Below are 21,178 nucleotides of genomic sequence, written 5' to 3'. Positions count from 1 at the left end.
AGTGCTGTTCTAAGGGGTTGTGAATGAGGGTCCTCTGGACTGGGGTAAAAGGTAGAGTTTATATTTTGTAACATAAAAGTAGCCCGAGACTAGCAGTCCCAGGATTACTTACCACACCAGACCCCTCTGCCAACTAGTCTTAGTCACAGAGTCTAGAATCTGAGGGCAAAGGGTTTTGCTTTAGAATTTGGCATAGAAAAAGGGCTGCAGTTAGTGGCTGAGGTTGCAGGATTCAAAGTAAAATGCATTCATTTGAGAGACTATGGATGACTGTGGCTGTGGAGCTCCCTCTCCCCTCCCCTAGTCTATTAAGGAAATGAAGGGTTATTTTTTTTTGTTTTCTGTTTTTTTGGGGGGGGGGGAGGCGGGTTGGGATTTTGGGCCCCACCTAGTGGTGCTCAGGGGTTACTCCTGGTTATGCACTCAGAAATTGCTCTTGGCTTGGGGAAACCATATGGGATGCTGGAAATCAAACCCAGCTCCATCCTGGGTCAGCAAGGCAAACATGCCCTACCACTGTGCTGGCTCCAGGAAATGAAGTTTTGAAATGGACCTAACTCTGGGCTGAATCACCTCCCCATTCTACTTAGTTACTTACTCCCCTCCATCACCTAGGCCAGTCTTGGTTAACAAAACTGTGTAAAAGGAGGGTTGGAACTAAGTAGCATTTAGAATAATGGAAGGGGTTTGCATTTGCATGGGTTTGCATGGGTGTTGCTTCAGTCCCCAAGTTCAAAGCTCTTAGATTATCCTCATGTGAGCACCAGGGGGCATTCACTGAAGCTGTCTTTGTTGGTTGGCCCAGGACCCAGGCAGTGTCCCATTGGCTGGTGAGAGAAGGTGAGGACAATGACCTGCAGAAACTGCACAGAAAGAGTTGGTTCTAGCTGCAGTTCTATGCCTACTTTGGGCACTAGCCACATCCAACCCTTTGCCACCTCATAGCAATGTAAGGGCCTTAATGTGCCCGTAACAGTGGATTCTTTCCAGATTTAACATTCTTTGGCCAATAACCAGAGGATTCCTGGACAGCAGCTTAGAACTAAACTAAAGCAGAGAGGCCTGGCAGAAAGGGCCACTTTAACTGTCATAGAAATTTTCAATTCTTCTTCTAGATTAAAAAAAAAAAAAGGTTAGGAGGTCACAACAGAAACGAGAAAGCATTGGAACTGGAAACGTGTGTGTGTGTGTGTGTGTGTGTGTGTGTGTGTGTGTGTGTGTGTGTGTAGGGGAGAGATTCATTAGTTATGGGAGTGAAGGAAACAGAAGCTAGAATTGACCTCCTTGTTTATTGGCTTTTTAAATTTTTTTTTATGGGAAGGTTTTAGAAAATTGAGCCAGGTTTCCGTTTATGGGAACTCTCTCTGAAATGCAACCTTTGAATCCCAGGAGCAAGTTTAAGAAACTAAGACTAAGAGATAGCAGGTTGCCCACTCAATTTCAACCCCTAGTCTCCCATATGGTTCTGGGAACATCACCAGGAGTGAATTCTGAACACTGAGCCAGGGGTAGCTGAATGTGGCCCCAAGCCAAATAAAAAACAAACCTAAAAAAAATCCCCCTCTTCACCTTCTACCCCGGGTTCTTTTCACCATGTGAAGGTGGTTGCTTATCTGATTGGTGGTTGCTAACTTCCAGGTGCAGGGGGACCTGGATTCTGGGGACCTTTCCCCAGCTTTTATTTGCTATGTAATTCGCTATATCAAAGGCCCCCTTCAGCTCCAAAGCAAAAATTCAAGACCAAAATGTCCTTCCCTTTCTGCTAGCTCACAGACAGCCCCCCCCCCTTTTTTTTTTATCTGGGAACAGCTTTTATTGAGATGCCTGCTCCCATGCCCTTGCCCTTTGCAGTAACCCTAAGGGTGACCTCTGGCTCCAGGGGTCAGCTGGATCTGCCCTCTGCAGCTGCCAGCCCACCTGTCTGCTCCATTCCAGCCCAGCAGGATTGAAGAGTTGCAGAGCAGAAAACTCTAGCCCTCAGGGGCCTCCTGTGGGCTGAGGGATGGAGTGTGGGTGAAGTGAGGGAGGTTGGAGGGGATAAGAAAGAGAAAAGGACTTAAAAATTATCCTCCTAGCTCCAATTTGCTTAGAAGCACATCTGGGCCCTTCAGTTTTCTCTGATCTTGTTCAACCCAGTCTCTCAAATTTGGCAGCCGAGTCCAATTCTGGAATTGGACTTTAATATGACATTTGTACTTTCCTTGGTGTGGAAGCCATGATGCTGGAGGCAAGTTTCTGAAAAGAAGCAAGGCTGAATTTCGGTGTCCCCCCCGTCCTCCCCCACATGTTTTTTTTTTGCCGGGTTCTCTCAAGTTTCTCAATGATTAAATTGAAAGCCCGATCTTCTTCCTCTTGTGGCATCAGAAGCTCTCCCAGGCACAGGGAGCTCTCCAAGACCCGCAAAGAAGCCTGGCGCCAGCGCAGAAAGCCGCAGCGACACCTTCTCCAAACAATGGCCAAAGCTACAACCCCATCTCTCTGGATTCCGCCCGGCATGCACACAGGAGCGTGCATACAAACACGCACTACACACACACACACACACACACACACACACACACACACACACACACACACACACACACCCACACACCCCTCGTTTCTCTATCAGTCTTTGCTAAAATGCAGCGGCCAGCCTCAGTGCCCCAGACTACCACTACCACCAGACTACACAGCTTGCTAGGAGCATATCTAGCGGACTACAGCTCTCTGCAGACTACAGCTCGCGTTGCACAGCAACGTGCAGAGCAAAACACCAGTCTCTGCCCGCCCGCCTTTGGCTTTAACTCCCCAAAGCTTTGGGCTTTGGCTGCCTGCCACCTAGCTTTCCACTCTCCCCATTTCTTGTACAAATGCACTTCTTTTTTTACCTGAAAAAAAAAAAAACCTAACTGCATCTCTATACCCATGCTTGATATATAAGTACAAATATATAAACATAATATCTACCTACCTACCTACCTACCTACCTACCTACCTACCTACCTACCTACCTACCTACCTACCTACCTACTACCTACCTACCTACCATCTCAATCCATCCATCCATCCATCCATCCATCCATCCATCCATCCATCCATCCATCCATCCATCCATCAGGCAAGACAGACAGACCGAATCCAAGTTCTCAAGGCTGATTTTGATGGTGCAGTGTGTGTGTGTGTGTGTGTGTGTGTGTGTGTGTGTGTGTGTGTGTGTGTGTGTGTTGGAAAGCAGGGAGCAGGAATTTTCGGGAAAGGTACGGATACTCTTCATCCTCATCCCCTCCCCATTTATTTTTCCTCTTTGAGAACGTTCTCTGTGCCATCTCCAACTTTGGGGGGGGGGACCCAGAAATCCACCCAAATGGTTTCGAGCTGAAAAGCCAACGGTGGCCACTCCCACCCTATTTGTGGCCAAAGCAGCGACTTGGGCACCTGCGGACTGCGGGGCGGAGTCTCACCGAATCTGGGGTGGGAGTGGAGCCAGGTGGAGTGACTGAGCTGCTCCGAGTTGGCCCGGAGGAGTGTGAGTGAGTGTGTGTGTGTGTGTGTGTGTGTGTGTGTGTGTGTGTGTGTGTGTGTGTGTGTGAAGAGATTGCGACTCTAAAGGGGATCTTGCTGGAAACTAAAGCCAGTGGGTGGAGTGTTGCGTTGCGGTGTGTGAGCGTGCACGTAGTGGATGGATCTGAGAAGCGGGATGTCATAGGTTCCTTTCCAGCTATTGCGACTCGCAGCACTGACTTCGTCACTCCAACCACAATTAGGCAAATAAAGTAGGGGGGCCAGAATGCGACTGAGTGAAACCTTGCAACTTTTGATGTGACCAGACTATTTACCCACAGTGTTTGCTTCCAAACGAGGAAATAGATTCATACACACACACACACACACACACACACACACACACACACACACACACACACACACACACACATCCTGTGGTAAGCTTTTTCAAATTCACATCTTCCAAGATGAAGGCCTGTGGGACCGCCTTTAAAAAGTAATTTCACAAACTGGCCTCTGTCTGAGGCCTCTGGGTAGTTTTCAGTTCCCTTTCCCTCCCCCCACACCTTTTTTTTTTTTGTTTAAGGATTGCAAAATAAAAAAAGATAGAGGCGGCTGCCAGCAACAGTTGGTAAAATGTGCAGGCTGTGCCGGGATCAAGAATGAGCTCAGATCACCTCTCTTGCCTCTGCTCAGGCTCCGACAGACGCCTTCCTGCACGGTCAAGCCCTTAGTGTGTTATTAAGAAAATTCCTATTGGATGTGCTCTTAAGGGAAGGGGATTGGATGGGAGAAAGCCATTGTGCCAGCCAGAAGAGGCATAGAATAAACACACCTACCTGTCTTAACCCCTCCCCAGACTTTCCAGTATTGGTGATGAAATAAAAAAAATTGAAAATTAAAAAAAAACTTAAACTCCAAAAGGATACCCAGCTCAAAGGGGGAGGAGAGGTAACAACTGTTTAAAAGAGGGGCCCAGGATCATCTTTGAAAACTTCTTGGCTTTTAGACCTTGAGGGCGGGGCTTCACAGGGCGGGGCTATAGGGGGCGGATCCAGTCTTGGGGCCTCCCCGTCCCCAGGATTTTGCATGTTGTGTTTCCAAAGCCCCTCTTTTCACCACACCCACTGGTGATCTGGTTAGGGACGGGAGGGGAATAAAGGTTTAGCCCTTGCAGGGAAGTTGTGATGTCTGAATTTCAGCGCCCCCTTTCACTCCCAACTCTACACTCACCTTTTTTTCTAGGTAAATAATACCACTTGGAAAAGAGAAGCAGTTAGATTCAGGGACAATAGCAAACAGAAAAGCAAAAACCCTTCCTTTCCCTGCTCCCCAACCTCGCCATTCTTCTCCCCGGCCGGCCCCGCAGGGTCTACATGCGAGCCCCCTTAAAAAGTGATTATTTTACATTTGGACAAGTTTTACCTCCACCGCAATCATTTAGAGTCAAAAAGCAGTGGATGAACAAGTCAGAGCAGTCTCGACACCCCTTCTTCCCAAAACATTAGTTTCTAAGGATGTGCGTGTGCTTTTGCGCGTCTGCTCTTGAGTGCGCGCATTTGCGCGCGGGTATGGGGTAGAAGGGTGGAATCGCCAGGAGCAACTGGGAGGAGTACTGGGAGGGGCAGAGGTGGGATTAGCCCTGAAAACTGGTAATGCCTCCTCTCCAGGTCCCTGGTTACAGAGCACTATTTTCACAAAAGAGGTTTTTTTTCCCTTTTACTCTCCCCCCCCCCCAAGTTCAGAGAAAGCGTACTGCAATTTGATCACGCCACATGAACCCTTTTTAGAATAGAGGTGGAGTATCTATCTAGGGGTTTGGATCTTGAGGCCAAGTAGGAGTTCAGAACCCATGATGAGAGAGAGAGAGAGAGAGAGAGAGAGAGAGAGAGAGAGAGAGAGAGAGAGAGAGAGAGAGAGAGAGAGAGAGATATGGAGGAGAGAGACAGACACACAGAGAGATACAGAGAGATGGGGAGGGTTGGAGGAGGTAGATTGGGGAGAGGAGAGGGGCGAGAAGGATCCAAATTCGGGTTCATCCGGGCTAGAAAATAAGATGCTCCACAGTAGCCCAATTGGTCCGGGCTCTGATTCCAAGACTGCAGGGACCCTCCTCCCCTTCCTCCTCCCCACTTTGGGGTGACAAAACCCGGCTTTAAGCCGCTGGCTGGGCGGGCGATTGCGCGCGCGGGTCCCGCAGCTCCCGAGCACCCCGCCCCGCGCGCGCCGGGTCACCGCCGGGCACCCCAGGGCGCGCTCACCGATCTTGGTTTGCTCGCGGTAGCTCTTTTCGTTGAGGCAAACCCCGCGGCCGTGGAGCAGAGCGTGCAGCGGCTTTTCCTCGTCCTGTCGCGGGAGGCAGCGCAGACCCTGGGCGCAGCGCTCGGTGTAGACGCCGCACGACTGCCCCTCCGCCAGGGCGCAAGTCATGCAGCAGCCGCAGCCGGGCTCCTTGACCAGCTCGCAGCCCAGGGGGCTGGGGGGGCACATGGACAGGGCTTTCTCATCGCAAGGCTCGCAGTGCACGAAAGAGCCCAGGCTCTGGGCTGGCCCCGCACAGGCGGCCAGCAGCAGGAGCACCGCGGTGAGCACCATCTTCTCCGGGTCTTTCCCCCCCTTTTAGCGTGGGGCGGGACAGGAGAGCAAGAGTGCTGGGAGAATAGGGGAGCCCCAAGGTGGGGGTGGTGGAAATGGCAAAATAAACGTCTGGCAGGTAGAGCAGGTGCGGCCCTCCTCCAGACAATTGCAAAATGCAGGCAGAGATGGAGGGCGGGATGGGGTAGGGGGAGCGCTTGCACCGCAAGGATTAAACAGTGGCAACAGGTTGCGTGGAAAAGACCCGCGCCAGGTGCGCCCAGGGGGAGGCGAGATCCGAGGGACAGACGGTGGCGCGGGACCTGGGCAGAATGGCACAGGTGGGGGCTGGGAGGGGCAAAAATAAAAATTGTTGCTCCTCAAGCCACTACAGGAATAATGAGCTCAGAGGCTGCGGTGGAGGTGGAAGGGAAGGGGTGCAGAAAAAAAACGGGTTTAGAGTCTTAAAAACTGGCTGAAAAAAATCTAAAGGATACTCAGGATCTTCCTTGCAAGCCTCAGCTGCAGGGGCGCGACAGCGCTGCAGCTCTGAACAGGTTAAGAGGTGGCGGCTGCAACAGAACGGGATGGGATGGGGGGTATGTGGAAATCAAGAAGAACACCCCCTCCTCCAAAAAAATAAAAGAATAAAAACCCAACTCCGAGCTGAACACCTCCTTTCCCCTACTTGACCACTACGTCTAGGAAACTCGCAGGTTCTGCGTGAAACCCAGAGCACGGAGGAGACAGGGGTGGGGGCAAATAAAAGGAGAAAGAAAAGAAAAAGAAAAAGAAAATAAAATAAAGGCAAAAGGCAAAGGAAAACCCCGACACCGCTCTGCAGCCCCTTTCTAGCTCCTTCCCCCCACGGCAGAAGTTTCCAAAGAGACTACAGGGCTCCGGCCCGAGCAGGCGCTTTTAAATAGCCGGCCCCTGGCTGGCAGCCAGTTTGTAGCTGCAATTTGAGCTCCCCAACACCCAACCCAGGCAAAGATGCCAAGGAGCTTTGCAGTACAAACTCACACGGGGTGGGGGCGGGGAGAGGCCTTCTAGACGAGCTGGGGAGTGGGGGCTCCCCGTCTCTCCCCGAACAATGCCCTCCTCCCCCCAGGAATGTAAGAAAGGGGACTGGGGGAATGGGGGACTGGTGTGTGTGTGTGTGTGTGTGTGTGTGTGTGTGTGTGTGTGTGTGTGTGTGTGTGTGTGTGTGTGTGTGTGGTGAACACGGTGGACAGGACACAATGCAAAGTAGCCAAGACCCCTTAACTAGCTGGCTGGGTTAAAGAGAGAGGTGAGTTTCTGGATAGGGGTTCAGGAAATTACTTCCCAAAGGGGTCTTGCTGATCTTGAAGTGACCGTGTGTGTGTGTGTGTGTGTGTGTGTGTGTGTGTGTGTGTGTGTGTGTATGTGAGAGAGAGAGAGAGAGAGAGAGAGAGAGAGAGAGAGAGAGAGAGAGAGAGAGAGAGAGAGAGAGAGAGAGAGAGAGAGATTGCCAATAGTGGGAGATGAGCTGAAAATTTTAAAAGAAAAAAGAATGACTGAATTTTCCTCATAACAGTCTGGGACAGGGGTGTATTTAATCTTGTGCTGGTGGAGTGGTTTTCTTTGGTCATATGGTCAGTTGGCACTAGGAAGGGGTGTGTGTGTGTGTGTGTGTGTGTGTGTGTGTGTGTGTGTGTGTGTGTGTAGTAAAGACAGCATTATAGACCACTGAGTTACGAAGTACTTACCAACCCTGGCCCCCTAGCCCTTTGGAGAAAACACTAATCGTGAACACCTTGTATTGTGCCTCCAGTATCCTATATTGGGGATTTTCAATGAAAGGAAGTAGATCAGGAAGCTCCTTTAGCTTCTTGTTCTTTTCTAGTTTCTCAGGGCCATCTCCCAGGAGGGATGAGTGTCTGACAGAGGTCTACTTTGCAGTATGTTAATGGGCACATAGAGGCAACATGGATTGGCAAGGGACCCCAGGGCTTGCTTTGAAGAGACCCCCCTTCCCCCCATTGTTACCCTGTTTGGAACCTCAGACAATCAATCTGGAAAGGACCGGGTCCTTTTTCTCATTAGGAAAAGGAGAACATGCTGAAGAGTGGAAAGGTGGCAGCTGTGATTTTAGTTTTGTTCTGAAATAGACACCGTGGGTTCCAGGGCCAGGAGAAAAAGAGAGAAACTGACTGTTGCACCTCATTAAGGAACGCGTAGGGCTGGAATTGTTCCCCCTTTGCCATTTGCCTCCATTTCTTTGGAAGTGCTCTGGTTTGCCTGTGGAGCAGGGACTGCATTTCACAAAGCCTGCCACTAGACTGCACCCTTATCTATGATAAGAATTCTTTCTGCAGAACTGCTTGTAAGAAAATATTTCTGGGGCTGGTTTTGCAGCATCTTGGCTCTCAGGGCTGTTAACAATCTGTGATTCCCCATCTCCCTCTTTTGTTTATCTCTTTGCCGAAAGGCACATTTTAAAATTTTAAAACCAGGGTAGATTGAAAGTAGTGTTTTTTTTTTTTTTCTCTTTCTATTGCTAAAGGGGCTTTAAGTGTTATCTGGGAGAAACAGGCAAAACTCTGTAATGAATAAAAATATAAATAAAAACAAAACAACAACCCAACCAGACCCCTTGGACTTCTCCTTCTTGGCAAGGCAGGGGGGAAATTTATGTCAAAAAATTTGGTTGCTCTGAGTCCCCTACATAGTAGTTAAGATGAAGGGGGGAATTGTGTGGTCTCTTCTAGAGAAATTGGTGTTATGGGCTTTGTTCCAGTCACTCCAACTCTGAGAAAGGTGGCCTTCTTTCTTACATACACATGTGCTTGGCTAGAAACTGCTTGAGCACAGGCAAAGGGAAGAGGGGAAGGTTCCAGGAGGAGAGGAAGAGGTTCTGGGGAAGAGGAAATGGCAGAGTAACTGAGAAGCTGGGGAGAATTGCAAGGTGGGTCTTTAACTTAGCTTTACATGAACCCAGACCTAGACAAGGAGGGCTGAGGACGGCTGTTGGCTGAGGTGAGATTGACTTGCTAGGAGGGAATAGAAGAAAGAATTCTCAGTTCTCTCAGGGTCCATGGTGGTCTTGCCCAAAGGTGTGGTCTACCCCCCTCCTTGTAACCCTTGCATTTTGCTTTCCAGTCTGTAATTAATGAATGGCAATGGGATGGCTCAGTCGGTGGAGGATGGATGTTGAATGACGTGAAGATCCATGAATCCTCTTGAGCTTCCTTTTCCCTTCCTTCTGCTCTGAAGGTCTAGCTCTGTTCACAATCATTTTTAGCAGATTGCTTCTAGAAAACACTAATTGGTGTTCATGGGCTTAGTTGGGAGCAGCTAGATCTCCAGTCAGATGCCAGTATCAGAGACCATTTCCCATTCTTTCTTTTGTTGCCCCCACTCTGTGGTTGCCATCAGCTCCCCAGTTCTGGCACATCTTTGTTGGAGAAACAAGAAATTAATTATCATCTCCTTGTGCCTCTGTTCCCAGAGGTCCTCCACCCTAGTGATCGCCTAGGTCAACTGATCAGTTGACCAACTGCATCTCCAAACCAAGTTTTAAGAAATGCCACCGAGTGCAAGATTTGTGCTCTCAACCAGGCAGTTTTTCAAAGGGTTGTAGACAACTAGTTTTACAGAGCTTGAGTCTTCAAACATTTCCCGAGAGCTAAGTGGTTTTGGAGGTTGGGGGGATGCCATGGTCTGAGAAAGTTTGACTCTTCATAGAATCATGGAAGCCTCTGGTGGGACAGGAAAAACGTCAGCAGACTCCTGACTGCATTCACTCCTTTACACGCCTCTTACTGCTGCTCTCCTACTGACCTGACTTTCCCAAACCACATAGTGAGTAATGATTCTCTTTAAGAGACTCGACGGGGTGGACATCAGTCATTTCCCCCAGAGACTGGCACATATTGGGCATACTAATGCCAGTCCTGTGTCAAAATGAAGGTACTGTGACCTTCAAGAAACAGTACCTTGTGGCTCCGGTCCGTCATCCTTTCATAAGTCAGTGCAGTTAGAGTGAACGCTTGGAAGAAAGGCTTAGGGCAATTTGGCTGCAGTGATATGGTTGAAGGCTAGGTGGCAGGATAGACACATCAGTGAAGATAGTCTTCTTTTGCCAAAGGAAAGAAGGGGAGCAGTTGGAAGTCTTTATCAGCAGGGAAGAAAGAGGCAGGAGGAAGCAAAAACCCAACTATTTCTTCTCCCCCAGGAAGACCCTCCCACCCTCTCCCCGTGAACTACTCCTACCTTGGCACAGCCCTTGGCCCTTCTGCCATGACAGCACCCAATCCAGCTGGAGTCAGGAAAGTCCTCAAGTTGCATCAGCAGCTTAGCTTCTGACTGCTTCCCTTTGACAGGAGGAGGACTTGTTAAAACTTGATTGCTTTGGGTTCAACAAATGGCTGAAAGCTTTTCTGAGGAAGTCTAATCAAGATGGTGGTCTTCTAAGTGCATTAAAACAATGCCCTTCCCCTATATTGAGATTTTACATTATGTTTCAAATATTCAAAGAGCATAAGACAATAGCTATTTTCTACTCACACACACACATACACTTTACCATTTTGGTTGGAGACATTGTTTGAAAGAAATTTAGTGTGACTCATGACAATTCTCTCTCTCTCTCTCTCTCTCTCTCTCTCTCATCCTCTTTTCTCATCTGCCCTCTTTGTAGACATAGCTATTGTCCTGAAATAGGCTTGTTTTCCTTTAATACAGCCCCTTGCCCTACCAGCCAGTTTTAGATGCATTAAATTTCTCATTGAACTAGGTAAGAGTAATTTGGAGGTGGAAACCTTATGTTAATTTTATAAGGCAATTTGCTATGGTGGCCATTGAATTAAAGTTAGAATCAATAGAGTGGAAGGATCCAATGACTTATATTTTTATTTGAATAATATCTAAGTTAATAGTTTCAGGAATCAATGTTTAGTAGTCACTTGTAATATTCTGGACAGACATGATCAAAGCAAGGGCTACATAGGCCCAATCAGTTTTGATTGAAAATACCTTATTTACTTGGGTTATGGAACCAAGCATACTTCTCCCATGGACAGCCAGAGAGTTGTGTTTGAATTTTGGAAAAATGAGATGAATTAGAAAAGGTAACGTGTTGTGGGTCTGAAGGCAGGGCTGGTAGATATAAATTTAAGAAGGAGAGAGGTGAGCATTGTAGGGAACAGAGAGTCACACGGGATATAAGTTAGTTGCTTGACATAGGTTCAATACACAGGAGTGCTGCAACAAGATCCAATCAAAGCACACACATGGTTGGACTCTAGGTTTAATCACAATTAAGAGGAAAAAGAATTACCACCTTTTGCCCATAGGATAAATTTCTGTAGCTTAAGAAAAGATGCCTTTTCTCAAAACTTGTTTTTTTTTTTTTTTTTTTTTTACAAAATTGTTATGATATACATATTTTATGAGTGTAGATACTTGGCTATCTTTTCCAGAAAATAGTCATAGTGGAATTGCATTTCTATGAGGTTTTGTCCTATGGCAGTGATACTAGACTGGGCTCCCACTGGGTAGAGTACATTGTGATAAAACATGGTGGTTTTGACCGGGAGACTTACCTGGGTTTTCCAAACCATCAGAAACACTTTATATTTTCTTCCTTTCTCTTCACCTGCTGTTGTTAAACAGCACTGTGAGTTGAACACTAGGTACAGGAGACAATACACATTGTTGTGACATTAGGCATCAGTGTCACTGTTGAAATTGCATTTGGCTTGTGGAGCTGTACTAGGGATCAGTGTTTGACCACATGCATGGAAGACAGGTGTCCTGCCGTGAATCATTTCTCTAGGTTCTCTAGAAACTCTTTTTTTTTTTTTTTTTTTTGTTTTTGGGTCACACCCGGCGGTGCTCAGAGGTTACTCCTGGCTGTCTGCTCAGATATAGCTCCTGGCAGGCACGGGGAACCATATGGGACACTGGGATTCGAACCAACCACCTTTGGTCCTGGATCGGCTGTTTGCAAGGCAAACACCGCTGTGCTATCTCTCCGGGCCCAGAAACTCTTTTCTAATAGTTGAATGGGGTCTCTCCAGAGAGCATGGTTTAATCTGTTATCAGAGTAGAGGGATGGCCTTGAACTTGTTATAAGCATTAGACTCAGCTCATATTCTCAGCAGAGCCAATTTTCACTGGTGTGAGCTCTGTCCTAGACAGCTCCTGTTTTCCTATGCTCCCATGTCTTTGCATAATATTTTCTTTTTACTTGGGGGGGGGCACATCTGGTGACGCTCAGGGGCTACTCCTGGCTATGTGCTCAGAAATCACTCCTGGCTTGGGGGACCATATGGGACCCCGGGAAATTGAACCGTGGTCCGTGCTAGGCTAGCCCATGCAAGGCAGATGCCTTATTGCTTGCACCACTGCTCTGGCTCCTGATCTTTTCATTTTGACAAGAGTGCCTTTTCCCCACTCCTTGCCAACAAGTGAATTCCTAGGTCTCATTAAAGATGCTGGTGAAATTATACCTACTCTGGAAGTATTCCCCCATCCCATATCCTGTGATTGCCTAAGGGCTCTGAGCAACCTGTAGCTCAAATAGTCCCTTGTGTCCTCATCAGTAAAATAGACTATTGCCTACCCCATCAGGTTGTTGTGCTCTGTGAATGAGGCAGTTGGTGTGAACATGGTTATGACTCAATCCATACTATCCACTGCAGTTCTGTTACATTCTCACTAGATGTAATATCATGAAAGGTTTAAGGTCTCACTCCTCTTGGTATTTTTCTTGTATTTTTTCTTTCTTCCCTTTATGTTAACTATAAATACAGTTTCTTTTTTTTTTTTTTTTTTTTGGTTTTTGGGCCACACCCGGCGGTGCTCAGGGGATACTCCTGGCTGTCTGCTCAGAAATAGCTCCTGGCAGGCACGGGGGACCATATGGGACACCGGGATTCGAACCAACCACCTTTGGTCCTGGATCGGCTGCTTGCAAGGGAAACGCCACTGTGCTATCTCTCCGGGCCCATAAATACAGTTTCTAGTAGGGAAAACATTGAAATTATTTTAGAATAAAGAATATTTAAAACTAATCCTCAGTATTGCAGCATATTTCTCAACTAGTACTTTTATCCTGTGGGATTTTTGACTAATGTAGGAGCTGTCTATATAGATATTTTGTACCTTTATATATTAGGTAGTCAACACTTTCTGTCTCAAATGTGGATAAATTATTATTATGAAAATAAGCTCCTGCAGTTGAACTTAAATGTATCTAATTGTATAATCTAAATATGAGCAGATGTATTGAGGTAAAAGCTCCATATCTTATCACTCCATAAAATCCAATAAGTCTTTAAATCAGTTCAATCAAAACTATAAACCTTACAAAATGCAGAATGACTACATTCATTTAATGTGTTGGCTGCAATTTAGTTGATGTTTTGCTGGAAAGAATCCCTAGCTATGCTTTGATTATGACTTAACTGTTAACCTGCAAGATTTTTGAACTCAGCATATATGTATTTTGTCCAACTTGCTGATTTAATTTTCCCAATTAAAAAAACTACGTGGAGTCATGGCTTATAAAGTGGTTAAAGCCAGTTTGAGATCCAGAAATTTAGCATATGCAAAATTATCCACCTTAAACCCCTAATTGCTTGTAAAATAGACGGGCCCTTGTTAAACCTTCACTTTGTAATGCAGTCTTAAATCCTACAACCTGCTCTTGGCTCCTGTGTTCTGCCCCAAGATCAGCTACATATTTGCCTTCTAGTTGGTTAGTAGACTGTATTGAAAGTGTCAGGACTTAGCTCCTGAGCCTTTGAAATGGAAAATATTCTTGACCTGAGGTAAGGAATCTGCATACAACTGACTCATGAGCCTTGAACAATATCACAACATAATATAAATGTTATGTTCTATTATGGTGTGTGTGTGTGTGTGTGTGTGTGTGTGTGTGTGTGTGTTGGAAGTTTGTTGAAGGTTGCACACAGAGATGGCTCCAGGCTACAAGAGTTGACTACTAATTGGTTGGTAGCTGAGTTGAGTGACTGTTTTTTTTTTTTTTCTTTTTTGGTCACACCCGGCAATGCTCAGGGGTTATTCCTAGCTCTAAGCTCAGAAATCACCCCCAGCAGGCTCGGGGGACTATATGGGATGCTGGGATTTGAACCAGCAACCTTCCACATGCAAGGCAAATGCCTTACCGCTGTGCTATCTCTCTGGCCTCTGAGTGACTGTAACATAAACACTAGAATTCATTGGATCCTTCCACTTAGAATAGGTAAAGGCCCTCCATGAACCACTTAGGGCTTAGAAAGATATTAAGCATAATCAAGAGAAAACATTAGTTTGCAGCCAAGATGGAAAAGATGAATAGTGAGAGACATGAGATGTCCCAGGAAGGGTGGATACTGTGAAGATGGAGGTTCGAAGCTTGAAGCCTTCAATATCATGTTGTTCTTAGATGAAAGCAGCTCAAATGTGAACACATTAATCTTCTTTAGATTCACTTTGGTATAGAACACAACAAAATGGGATAAAGAATCTATCTATTGGTTGTGAAAGTTAAATGAAACCATCTCTGTAAATCTCTCAGCACAACATCCATTACTGAGTGTCTGAATTTGCCATCATCTATAACAAAGTACTATAAAACATAAAACTTAGAGAACAGAAATTTATTGCCTCACATTTCTGGAGACTGAAAATATGAGGTTCAAATGTCAGTAGGGTAGTGTTTCCTGGGACGGCTGGAAGGAAGGATCTGTTTCATGCTTCTTTCCTAGCTTTTGCTTGTTCCTCAGCTGATGGTTGCTTGACTGCAGTTTTCTTCACATGTGCCTTCCCAAGTTATGTGTGCCCAAAATGTTTCCTTTGCATAAGGACACCAAACAGACCGAGTCAGGGATCCCACTGCTCATTGTAACTAATTGTCCCTACAACAACCCTATTTCCAAATCAGAGCATTTTTTGGTGTTTGTGACTTTAACATATGATCTAGCAGGGCAGGGGGTGGACTGAGGGAAGACACAGTTCAACTTGTTAGCACACAGAAAACAGGTGGCAGCTAGTATCATTCATAACACTATTTTGAATCACCATTCCAGGGGTGCTTATATAGCCAGACACTTCATACCAACATTTATTCCAGTTATCTTTCAACATATGATTATGTCTCGAAAGAAGTTACAACAAAAGCAGGCAATTTGACTATTGTGTTAACCACTGTGGTGTCAGAGTCCAAAAGAGTAATGTGATAGAGGCTAATACTCAGTAAGGCTTGTGGTTTTTGGGCCGCAACCAGTGACGCTCAGGGGTTACTCCTGGGTATATGCTCAGAAATCCCCTCAGGCTTGGGGGACCATATGGGACACCAGGGGATCAAACCACGGTCCATCCTAGGCTAGTGCATACAAGGCAGATGCCTGACACCTTGTGCCACTGCTCCGGTCCCAATAGCCTGTTTCTTTCTATTCTCTCTTCCTTTCTTTCTCATCTCTCCCTCCCTTCCTCCTTCCCTCTTTTCCTTACCTCCCTCCTTTTTTACCTCCTTCCTTTCCTTACCTCCTTCCTTTCTTCTCCTTCTTCCTTCTTTCCTTCCTCCCTCCCTCTCTCCTCCCTCCTCTCTTCCTCCCTCCCTCTCTTCCTCCCTCCCTCTCTTTCTTTCTTTTTTTCTTTCTTTCTTTCTTTCTTTCTTTCTTTTTTCTTTCTTTCTTTCTTTCTTTCTTTCTTTTCTTTCTTTCTTTCTTTCTTTTTTCTTTCTTTCTTTCTTTCTTTCTTATTTCTTTCTTTCTTTTCTTTCTTTCTTTCTTTCTCTCTCTCTTTCTTTCTCTTTCTTTCTCCTTCCTTCCTTCCCTCCCTCCCTCCCTCCTTTTTCTCTTTCTTTCTTTCTTTCTTTCTTTCTTTCTTTCTTTCTTTCTTTCTTTCTTTCTTTCTTTCTTTCTTTCTTCTTTCTTTTCTTTCTTTCTTTCTCTTTCCTTCCTTCCTTCCTTCCTTCCTTCCTTCCTTCCTTCCTTCCTTCCTTTCTTTCTTTCTTTCTTTCTTTCTTTCTTTCTTTCTTTCTTTCTTTCTTTCTTTCTTTCTTTCTTTCTTTCTTTCTTTCTTTCTTTCTTTCTTTCTTTCTTCCTTCCTTCCTTCCTTCCCTCCCTCCCTCCCTCCCTTCTTTCTTTCTTTCTTTCTTTCTTTCTTTCTTTCTTTCTTTCTTTCTTTCTTTCTTTCTTTCTTTCTTTCTTTCTTTCTTTCTTTCTTTCTTTCTTCCCTCCTTTCTTTCTTTCTTTCTTTCTTTCTTCCCTCCTTTCTTTCTTTCTTTCTTCCCTCCTTTCTTTCTTTCTTTCTTTCTTTCTTTCTTTCTTTCTTTCTTTCTTTCTTTCTTTCTTTCTTTCTTTCTTTCTTTCTTTCTTTCTTTCTTCCTCTTTCCTTTCTTTCTTTACTTTCTCTTTCTTTCTTCTTTCTTTCCTTCCTTTCTCATCTCTTTCTTCTATTCCTTCCTTATTTCCTTCCTTCAATTTATTTTTTAATAGCCAGCCTCTATGATTATTTTTTCCTAGGTTGCTAATGTATTGAAAGCAAAAGGAATTAAATCAAACACAGTTTTCTTTATTTTTTTGTTGATAATTAACCACTTGTCTCTAATTTGTTTGCTCTCTGGATCCAATTAAGAACCAACAGCAAATACAATGATTCTGTGGGCCTATAACCATCAACAAAGGCACAACCAATGTCTGTTTTCATCAAACAACTCATGAACTGAAAGGGAGTTGAATTACATAAATCTTGGTCTTGGGCAGGAAGTGACCATAAAATATGAGGTAGCAATGCCCCAAGTGCTGGAGAACCAGAGATGAAATTTCACTGTTAAGTGGTTTCTTCCCATGCCTCCAAGTCTTTTAATAACTGAAAACACAAAAAATGGCTGATAGATGTCATTTTGTACATTTGGATTGACCTGTGTATCTGCCTGTAGTCTAGGACGGAGCCCAATGACTTTCATAAGAGATAGGAAGGAAGCTAGGCAGAGAACAGAGAGAGATTGGCTCAAGAGGGGAAATTATAAGTCACTTTTAGTTGGCTATTACCATTGAGGATGATAAAAAATTATTGGCTAATTTTCCTCTGATCTTTTATTAAAGCTGGAACTGGATATTTATTAAGAGATATTTTAGGGGCCGGGCGGTGGCGCTAAAGGTAAGGTGCCCTGGCGTCCCATATGGTCCCCCAAGCCAGGAGCGACTTCTGAGCGCATAGCCAGGAGTAACCCCTGAGCGTCACAGGGTGTGGCCCAAAAACCAAAAAAAAAAAAAAAAGAGAGAGATTGCTCCTTCCAACCATTACTACCCCAGATTTACCCTTCTTAACTTCAGTAACACATAGTTCTATTCTCTGACCTAAGACATACAGTATATCTAACAAATCACAGAACTATTTAGAAGGACACAAATTGAACACATATATCTTTTGAATTTTTTATTTTCTTTAACTGATGTAACTCTCTATATATCTTCTACCATGATGTTTCTATTCACTTTTCATCTTGTCTATTCTTTGTAAGCTGTACAGTAAGGATTGTTGGTGGAACTGTCCCTCAGTTTGATGCTATGATTGAACTATGTCATGGAAATTGCTGGTCTTGTTCCTATTGCCTCCAGATGCACCAATAACGCCCCATGGCATTGATCCTTGTTTGCATAGACACATTAAAATGGGAAAACACCATACATACAGATAAGTTCTTATCTAATAAATCTCAGTACAATGTACCTTACACCCTGAATATTGATTATGACCTGGCACAGGCATCGGAAGAATGGGCATCCTCCATTCACGCCGGAACCAGGCAAGCTATCTACGAAACATCCAAGGTCTTTTACAGCAACAGCTGGAAGCAGTCTTCTACCAGGAAAGACACTATCAAGGGTCTGACATCGACCCCCTAAAAAGAGACTTCCGTTTACACTGAGAAGACTTGACAACATCAATGACCTGCTCTATAGGACATGGTTCTCTCTAGTGCCCCTTAAGTGTGAGGTGAAACGAGAGGAAGCTATGCACCATCCTGACTGCAATATGGGATATGCAGACTCCAGGATCTTTAATACAGAAGTATGATACCAACAACAGAGACTATGTGAGGAATGGAGGTGTATTGCCACTACAGACGATGACTCGAATTGGACAAACTAATTCGCCTGGAGCCTAGAGTCAGTCCTGTGCCAGGAAACTTCAGGGTTAGGGTCTCCTTGTATTTAGACCATAATTTGTCTTTCCATGTCCCTTATGTTTTGATGGGCCTATGCAAACAAATGCCACTTTAATACCATTTTTTATTATGTTCCCTTGACTCTAATTCTTAAGAAAAACAAGCCACTATAACTTTTGAGGTTAACTTAAACTAGTTTGTATGTACATGGAACTAGAGAAATGTACTTTGCCCTCAATGTGTAAGGAGCTACATAAGTATAATGTCTTTAGATTATATTGTGTGCTGCTAAGAAATAGTATGTACTACAACTGGGGATTTGAGGGACAAGGAATTGTATTGTACATGGGTTCAGTTTTGTTTTTATTAATGCTCTTTGGCTGAAAGTTCAAGGCTGGGATATCGATGGGACTACCGAGAATTCTGTTTATGGGTGATTGGGCTTTCACTGTAACTTTACCCTGTCCTCTTCTTTACATCTTTGTTGTCATAATTAAAATAAAAAAAATTATTGGCTAATTTTCCTCTGATCTTTTATTAAAGCTGGAACTGGATATTTATTAAGAGATATTTTAGGGGCCGGGCGGTGGCGCTAAAGGTAAGGTGCTTGCCTTGCCTGCGCTAGCCTCGGACAGCCCGCAGTTTGATCCCCCGGCGTCCCATATGGTCCCCCAAGCCAGGAGCGACTTCTGAGCGCATAGCCAGGAGTAACCCCTGAGCGTCACAGGGTGTGGCCCAAAAACCAAAAAAAAAAAAAAAAAAAAAGAGAGATATTTTAATTGTGAAGAATTTCAAACATACAAGAGGATAATAGAAGAGTGTCATAACCCCCGCTAACCTGAACAACCATCAGTCCATGGTCATTCTGTTCTATTTACACAACCATTTCTACTCCCTACCTTTCCTTTGCCCAGAATTTCAAATATAATGAAGGCATAACTCTTCAGCTTTCACAAATTTATTCTAATATTTTTTGGAGTTTCATTTTATACCCTGAAAATCTATGAAAATATTTTCAAAACCCAAGTAGGTTAGTATTAAATAATAATGATGACCTTCTATAATATGGAAGAATTTGATCACTATTAAAATATTAGAGAGAACTGGATGAGAGAGAATCAATGATTGATGTCAAGGGACTCTGAGAGGAGGGAGTGGGAGACCAATGACAGAGACTGAAAGACTTGGGAAAGTGAAAATAGTACAGCACTCATACTCCCTGAGCACAGAAAACATAGGTCTAAAAAGGTGGAAATCTAGACTCCCTCATAAAGATATGGCATTAGAAATGCAGACTCTCAGAGGGAAAACACTATGTGGGAAAGAATACCTCAATCTTAGCTGCAGAGAATCTATGATTCTTCAGGTATCAAACTCAGTTTCATAGAAAAATGATGTGGCTCTGAGAAAAGATCAAGGTAGGAGGATACTTGTTTATTTTATACTGGTGAAGGAGATCAAGGACTGGTCTTTGTATCAACTTGGTAAAATATTGGGATGTGTATTGTCATAATGACCTGGTTCAGGCCTTGAAGAACGGGCATTGTCCTTTCACCCCTGAATCATGGATACATCTATGGAAACAACCATGATTGTCTATAACATTACCAGAAAGAAAACCTCTACCAGGGAAGACCCTATCGCTGCCCTGGTATACACTTACTCCAAAGGTGGTTCTCTTAAAACCCAGAGGACTTAGCAACAACAACCTGTTTTCAGGGAGGGGCTCTCTGCATTGCCCTCTAATGATGAGGTGAAACTAGAGGACGCTCCACATCATACTGACTTGGATGTAGGATATGAACAGAAATCAGGATCTTTAACTACAGAAACCTGACACCAACAACAGCAATTGTGTGAAAAAATTTCACTGGGACCACAGAGTATTACTCAGGGGTTGGATAACCTAGTATGCCTGAAGCCCAGAGTGGGTCTATGCCAGAAAACTTCAGGGGTAAGGTCTCCTTGTATTTAAGCCATGAATTTTCCTTTTCATTTCCCCCATATTTTGCTGGGCCTATGCAAACAACAATTTTTTTTTGTTTATTATTGGGCCACACTTGGTGACACTAGGGGTTTCTCCTGGCTATATGCTCAGAAATCTTTCCTAGCTTGAGGGACCATATAGGATGCTGGGGGATCGAACCACGGTCCATCCTAAATTAGTGAGTGCAACCAACCACTTGCACCACTACTCCGACCCCTCTCACACCATTTTAACTGTATTTCTTTAACTCTTATCTTTAAAAAAAAAACAACAGAAGAGCTTACTAAACCTTCTGCTAGTACTTTAATGAGTTCATTGGTGATTCAATAGTTAATAATTTTCAAAAATATACTTGCTACTGAACTTTTTCTTCTTTTCTTTTTCTTCCATGTCTTTAGTTTTTCTTTCTATTTTCTATATTTTTAAATAACTTTGCTTTTGGTCTTCCTGAAACAAATGTATTACGATCAGTTATGTCAACTATGTGATGCATTTTCTTTAAATAAATTTTATAAAAGAAAAAGATTGGGATGTGTAGAGAGAAACAAGAACATGCTGGGACAGACTGAGTCTGACTGAATGAAAGAAGAGAGAGATTGGAGAGATGACAGAAAGAGAGACTACTACTGGTTTGCATTTAACTTCAGTGAAAACCTAGACCCTCTTGAAAAGAATTTGAATGATGGTGCTCACCCAGCAAAACTGGGTAAAGCTAAAAGGCAGCCTTAAGTCATTACGCAATTTTACCATATATGCAAAAATGTCTTCACCATTGGCATATATGATAACCCAATCAGAACCAGAGAGAAAGGACTGATTACACACTTCATTTAGTTTTTATTCCTAGCACCACATACTCCTGTGTATACCACCAGGAATGACCCCTGTGCACTAAGTTCAGAGTAGCCTCTAAACACCATGGAGTGAGGGCCCCAAACCCAAAACCATTATCAAGCCAAACAAATAAACAAAAAGTACCAATT

At 44.4% G+C, this 21,178-nt stretch overlaps 1 protein-coding gene across 2 annotated transcripts in view; it reads right to left on the bottom strand.

The window, feature by feature from the left end:
* IGFBP5 (insulin like growth factor binding protein 5) overlaps window positions 1-6,175 on the bottom strand; it is a 147,388-nt gene extending 141,213 nt beyond the window's left edge. For both annotated transcript variants that reach the window (XR_007492103.1, XM_049767485.1), the window contains exon 1: window positions 5,748-6,175. Coding sequence is in view for 1 of the 2 variants with exons in the window: in XM_049767485.1 (XP_049623442.1) it covers window positions 5,748-6,081 (334 nt within the window). In the remaining variant the exon portion in view is untranslated. The remainder of the gene's footprint in view (window positions 1-5,747) is intronic.
* Window positions 6,176-21,178: the final 15,003 nt, after the last annotated feature.

The sequence above is a fragment of the Suncus etruscus genome, chromosome 2 (assembly GCF_024139225.1).
Source record: "Suncus etruscus isolate mSunEtr1 chromosome 2, mSunEtr1.pri.cur, whole genome shotgun sequence".
Taxonomy (NCBI): domain Eukaryota; kingdom Metazoa; phylum Chordata; class Mammalia; order Eulipotyphla; family Soricidae; genus Suncus; species Suncus etruscus.
The sequence above is the reverse complement of the archived record's forward strand: the minus strand, read 5'-3'. Positions and strand labels throughout refer to the sequence as shown.